The 6,470-nt window shown below is 39.0% G+C and overlaps 1 protein-coding gene across 1 annotated transcript; it reads right to left on the bottom strand.

Moving 5' to 3' along the window:
- Nucleotides 1-509: 509 nt before the first annotated feature.
- On the bottom strand, nucleotides 510-3,172 carry LOC106893422 (parvalbumin, thymic CPV3). The gene is made up of 4 exons (XM_014951363.1): nucleotides 3,101-3,172; nucleotides 2,605-2,737; nucleotides 2,061-2,170; nucleotides 510-535 (listed from the first exon to the last, which is right to left on the bottom strand). Exons 1-4 carry the CDS (start codon nucleotides 3,159-3,161, stop codon nucleotides 510-512), a joined length of 330 nt encoding a protein of 109 aa, XP_014806849.1. The 5' UTR covers nucleotides 3,162-3,172.
- Between the last annotated feature and the right edge of the window lie 3,298 nt (nucleotides 3,173-6,470).

Genomic DNA, 6,470 nt, shown 5'->3' with positions numbered 1-6,470 from the left:
TGTGAGGTGTCCCTGCCCAGGGCAGGGGGCTGGAACTCGATGACCTTTAAGGTCCTTTCCAAAACCCCAACCATTCTATGATTCTATGATTTGAGTGTTTTGAGAAGTTCAAGCTTAACCCAAAAGATCTATTGTAAACAGAACTCCTGCTAATTTCAGAAGATGTTCCATATATGAAGTTCTGATAAGGTATTGGAGGGATTAACACTTTTAGTTTATGAATTCACACGTTTCAGTTTAGCAATCAGAAAAACAGACACAAGCTACTGTATATGATAAGTTTTTATTGTCTATTTTTAAGGGAAGTGTCTGCTAAAGTAGAGTTTAGAGCATGGTAAGTGGTCCACACAATGAAAAAAAAATCATTAATCAGTGTTTCATTATGTTGCTAAGGCAATGAACAAGTAACAGACACTGTCAAGATAAATAGGGGACTCCTGATTTTCAAGGTTTTGGGGTGTCTTGTGCAGATTCATCCCAATTCTATCTTGTTTGGTCCTTTTGAACCTCTAAGACTGCACCATTTCCTGGAATTCTGTGGAAGATAAGAGAATATTTACAGTAGAACTATTAAAATGAGAGGAATAGGAGTAAAAGATTAGTGGTTTATCAAGAGATTTAGAGTAGGAATGAAAATAAAACAATTACCTGAGAGATGACCAGGGAAGAAGAAGCGCGTAAGGAAGAGAGACATTGTCTAAACTTCCTCTTCTAGACAGCAGATGGAAAGGCAGTGTTTGCTGACATTGATAAGGAATAATAAAATGTTCAAGGTAGTTTTAGTCTCTCTGCATAATACTGATCTTGGCCAAAACCGAAGGAACAGCTAATATGGAATGTGAGTAAGAAGCAGTTAAGAGCTGAATAAAAAGAATGAAAAGTGAGTCCGAGTGTCGTATTGGCTGTTTGTAGTGTGTCAGCAGTTGAGAAGTGTTGATTTAGAGCACAGTCTAAAGCCAGAACCATTGTGCAGCTTGATGTGGTGTGATGCTGAGGTGTTGTGTTGTATGGTGAGATACAGGTATTTGGAAGATCTTTTAAACGTTTGGGTTCTGTGAGTTAGAGTATCTGATCTGTCCTGTCCCTGAATGACTATATTGGAACACAGGTTGCTTCATAAATCATTTGTGTTTATTCTGGCACATTTCCCAAGGACCTGGGTTTATTTCCTTCCAAAGACAGAAACAGAAGGGTTCTGTCCTCTGGTGTGGGGAGCTGGGGAATCTGCACAGCAGCACAGTCCTGGTGTGCCAGTCCCTAAGCCCCTTTTACACTCCCGAGGCAGCTTGTTTCTCTCCTGGGGCAGGGTGCCATTGCTGCCAGCTCTTGGTGAGAACGTGCTTCCTGTTCAAAATGGGCACAGAAATACAGAATGAGGAGATCAGAGCTTTCTGCACTGAGCTCCATTAACTCACACTGGCATTTCCCTAGGGTGAGTGCAGTATGCTGCTTCCTAGAACAGCTGCCCCTTCCCCTCTGGTCCTTAGCCTGCCGCTGAAGATGAGCAGCATCCATGCCCACGCACAAAGCCCATGCTGTGCTCCTTAGTACGGACAACAAACACTGAACTACCTGCTGCGAGCTCTTGGTATTGTGAATGATCTCACTGACACGTGGAGTTCTGCTGGGAGATAACTGCCGTAAATGAGACCATGTGTGTGCTGTCGATTCTTCTGTGCAGAGCTGGTTCTTGTGCTCTTCATTTCACAAGTGTGTGACAAGTGATGCTCGTACTGCTTTATATCAGAGTATGCGGGAGGAGAAATAGGGGGTGGTTCCTTTTAAAACAACTGGAAGTTAGCGAGTGAGTGGCAATGAGAGGACCCCTCAGGGCAGCCTCAGTGGGGTTTGTGATGTGCTCGTGTAAAAGGAGTTGCAGAGATGAACCTATAAGATCAGGGACTGTTTTGCCCCTTAAACAGGTTGCTGCTGCAAGGGTGTCGGTGGTGCATTAATGGAGGTGCATTAATGTACTGTCAACATAAAAGAGAATCGCACATCATTTACAACACGTCCTGGGGAGCCTTATTCTGTATGTATATATGTATATAACTTAATACCTTCAGCCCCAATTTTACCATCCCCATCATGGTCTGCAGTTGCCAAGAAGGTCTTGGTTTCTGAGGCAGTCAGCACTCTGGCTCCACACTCAAACCTCTGAAGGAAATACCTAGGAAGAAAACAACTTTGATTATGATTTTGACAGAATATTATTCTTTTATGCTGGCTGTATAGTCAAACTGATAGCTATCAGTAAATAAGTTAATTACCACAACAAGCAAGTCCAACACTGCATTTTTTTGACAAGCTAAATCTTAGTCACATGCATTTTTGCTTTGTAAGTCCAGCCCTGATACAATTTCTGCCCACTACCAACATCCAGCCCCAGGGAGCTGCTGTTTTCTATACTGAGCATTAAAGATAAGTATTTACTAATTTGATTTTCTCTGTAGGGATTAACTACTTAAATACACCTTTCAGAATCTGCCAAAGGTTTTATCAACTTTTAGCATAACTTGTGCTCACATTTGCCGGACAGTTCTGTAAAGTAAAAAGTGCTGATTTTTTGATAGCCTCTAAATAGTTAACACAGAAAATCCTTACTTGAGCTCATCTTCCTCAATAAAGCCACTTTGATCATTGTCGAGAATCCGGAAGATCTCCTTGAGCTGGCTGCTACTCTTTTTAGACATTCCACTGATCTGAAAGAATTTTTTGGGACTAAAGGAATCTGGAGCTGAAAATAAATTAATAAATAAATTAACTCCAGACCACTGCGTTCACTGTTCCTAAATGGTCTGAGGGTGCTGCTTTGTTACATTTAAATTGTTCTAAACATGAATGATAGATAAAGCCTGTCAAAGAATGAATTTTGCCATTCTGCACCATGCCCTCCTAAACATCAAACAAAATCCCATGGGGATAGGTTACAAACTGACAATATAAACCCGCCATGAACAAATACACTGTGGCAGCTGAGTAAAGAGATTACAGAATCTGTTTACAGTATGCGCTTGTTCAGTATTCCTTTGGGACCGAATTAAACTTGACATGTGTTACACATAACAATAGATTTTGAGAGTATTAATTGTTTTCTCACCTTGGCAGTCCCGCAGAGCAGCAGCAATATCAGAAGGGCTTAGAATGTCTGTAAGGCTCATTTTAAACCTGTGCAAAATAGTATATTGCAAAGAGGTTCATGAAATGCAAATGCATCTTACAACAAATTGGCTTTTCTGCGTTTCGAAGAATACTATATGGCTAACAAGGTTTCTAAAGATACATGAATCTGTTTGATCAAACCAATGTTGCTGCTGTTCCTAAACAAATTAAAAGATTTAATACAGTACTTACTTAAAAATAGCAGTGCTGAAATAATACTTTTTCATTAGATGGATTACATAAATGATGTTGCAAGCTGATGATCATTTTTTTTTTTTCATTTATCTGCATCCTATTTAAGTACAGTACATTTTTAAACTCTGTGTAGCTGTTATTCTGATAATTAGCCTTACTGGAATGCATGGCATCTGGCAATACAAGTAACAGTACGTGCAGTGGACAAAAAGAAAGACAAGAAGGTTTACTTATGTTTTCTCCCCAACAGCTCTGAAGAATAAGAAAGGAAAAGAAAGCTGATACTTGTCTAGATAAGGTCCATCCATATGTAATTCCAGCAATTAAAATAAAAATCTTAGAACAATGGTTATTGTACTTACTACTGTTGCAGCTCAGCACAGTAATTTAATGTCATTAATCTCAAGTCAACTGCTCACCTTTATAACTTTCCCCCTAGGTAAAGGTGAAATAGCTGAGGAGGCAGCAGGCACAGTGGTAACGCTGGCTCTGGCTGGCCACGCTGCCTTATAAAGGATTCAAAAGGTGACAATAACCACGACTTGGGTTACTGTTTCATGGATCAAATGTTTGATTTGAGACCTAGCTCAAATTTCTTCCTTAACTAATTAAACTTTTCTTTCTATTTATATCCTAAGATAATATGGACAAGAAGAACGCTTTTTTAAATAAATCCAGTTGTGCTTAATTAAGTACAACTCTGCCATCAAAACACAGCCTTTCAATCTCCAGGCGTGCTAAAGATTTCCAGGTAACCTCTGGCCCTGGAGTCACTCCTGGGAAGGTGACTGCGGCCGGGAAATCCTTATGGAAAGGAGCTAGTTTGGTTTCCCTAAGTCTGTTGATCCTTTGGAATGTATAGAGGAAGTTGGAGATGAAAGCTCAGAGGTGACAATGTATCGCTCTGACAAAGATAACTTGTCACTAGGGTAGAGCAAAGCATGCTGTAATTTGGAGTGAGCTCTCTGCAGTGAGCTTGATTGCCTGTTTCCTCACCATTTTCTAAACCAGTGCTGTCCCCAGGCAGGGGCAGGGCACAGACATGTGGTGCCTTCAGTGAAACTGTGAAACGAGGTAACACTGAATGAGTTCATCCTGGTATCTGTATTCCTTGGAGGGCTATGTATAATCAGGTGGCCAATTTAATAATCTATTTTAAATATTTTAAATTACATGAAATCAATAGCAGACTTACTTAAAGTTGTAGGAATCAGATGTCATTTGTGTGGAGATAGATTTATATGTTTTACAATACACACTCTTACATTCTATTTCTTTAACATGAAATTAAAATTGTAGGTATATATAACTGGGGGTTTATTGTATATTTTAAGAACATTAATTTTGGAAAAAAAAAAACCTTAAGGAAAATTGGGAACAGCAGATACAAGGTTTACCTTCTCAGACAAAAATCCGTCTCCATCTTTAAGGGGGTTTATGCGGACAAAATTCTAGCATGAAGAGCAATAAAAAACACATGTATTTTGGTTAGAGTTTGTTGTGTAAGTCTCTTATGGTATCCAAAGAAATGTTCTTCTAATATATGAACATTGTTTTATTTTTTAATGAGTGGAAATGGCATGGGTGCTGAACAAGTAATATTTTTTGTAGTAGCAAAAGTTATAAATGATGCTGTGGAGTAGAGGAGTAATTAATAAATCTAAGCTTTGGTGTGACTGGACTACAGTGGGTTTAGTCCTGGTTGGTTTAATGGCAGTGAGAAGAGTATCAAGTGCAGCAATTGTTCCATAGCCCTTGTCTGAGTTCAGAGAGAGAAATACAAGGTATAATTAACATGAAAAGCTGATTTGCATGAGTTGAAGATCTGATCTCGGGTCTTTTGGTGTTATTGCTGTTTATCTTCTTTGCTCAGCACTATACATTCATCTCGCTTCTGTCTGAGGCGTGTGTGATGCTGTGGTCAGTCGGACAGGGCAGGGATGGAGCACGGGCTTTCCCAAAACAGCCTTCATCCCTGTGGGTACCTTTCTGCACTCGGCTGTGAATTTTCTCCTTTATGATCTTCTCAAGTTTTGAGTTTTAACAGAAGGTTTTTTTACCGATTCCTCTGGACATTTTTACTGCCAAAATGTTTGTAAAGAAAGGTGTTTTTTTAGCCCTGTGTGATAGTGCCATCGGTGTGACTTTGTAGTAGGCTTCCTTTATTTCTGCTTGCTCACCCAACTGCCGGCTTTGTTTACATTTGGGACTTGCCATACAACACTAATTATTAAAAGCTAATGAGAATGAGGAAATTGAAATGAAGTAGAAGTAAATGATGAGATCAAGGGCAGCATATAATACTCAAGCTCAAAATGCGTCTGCAACTAATTCAGGTGTTGTATTAAAATCTAAGCACCAAATGCTCCAAGAATTGCATCTGGTTACCTCATCCTCTTTGCCGTGGCACAGGGTGCTGAACTGTTTTTACATGTATTCAACAGTGGTAAAGTACCCAGAATTAGTATTATATTAAAATAAGATTTCCAATAAAAGTGAACTGATTGCTACAATAAGTTCACTATTATTGCTTACGAAGGGATCTTTTAATGTTTGAAATTCAACACTGACAACAGAAGTGATGCTAATCCTGGCTGAAAGATGGTTTACAAAAGCCTAAAAGAGCTGAATTTCAGAATCAAGTTGATGTCACTGTACATTGATACAGGTGGGAATCTAAGGTTACTGGGTTTTATTTATTTATTAACGACACTTCATCTGAAGTACAGGTTTCCCTCCACTACAATTAGAATGAAATAATCAGGGATGAATATATTATATAAAGGGATGTTTTAATTAGATAATCTATTTCACAGCTAAATTATCTGCCTGTTTTCCTTACTTCTGGGGTATGTGGTAACTTTGGTGATTATAATCATGTTAGGGCTTCAAAAACTGAGATCTAGGAAAAAGATTTTCTAAAAGATACTATGCAAGCAATGTAATGCTATAAAGGAAATACCTAATAATCCAACCAGAATAGCAGCTGGTAGGTAACGGGCAGTTCACAGTAGTGCGGAATCTGGTACAGTCGGAGAATTGCGCGGTTTCCAGGAACATTTAGCACTTGTCCTATGAAGTTAAAGAAAAATTATTAATATTTTTTGTTTGTT

This window comes from Calidris pugnax, unplaced genomic scaffold (genome assembly GCF_001431845.1).
Source record: "Calidris pugnax isolate Ruff unplaced genomic scaffold, ASM143184v1 scaffold198, whole genome shotgun sequence".
NCBI classification, from domain to species: Eukaryota; Metazoa; Chordata; class Aves; order Charadriiformes; family Scolopacidae; genus Calidris; species Calidris pugnax.
The sequence above is the reverse complement of the archived record's forward strand: the minus strand, read 5'-3'. Positions and strand labels throughout refer to the sequence as shown.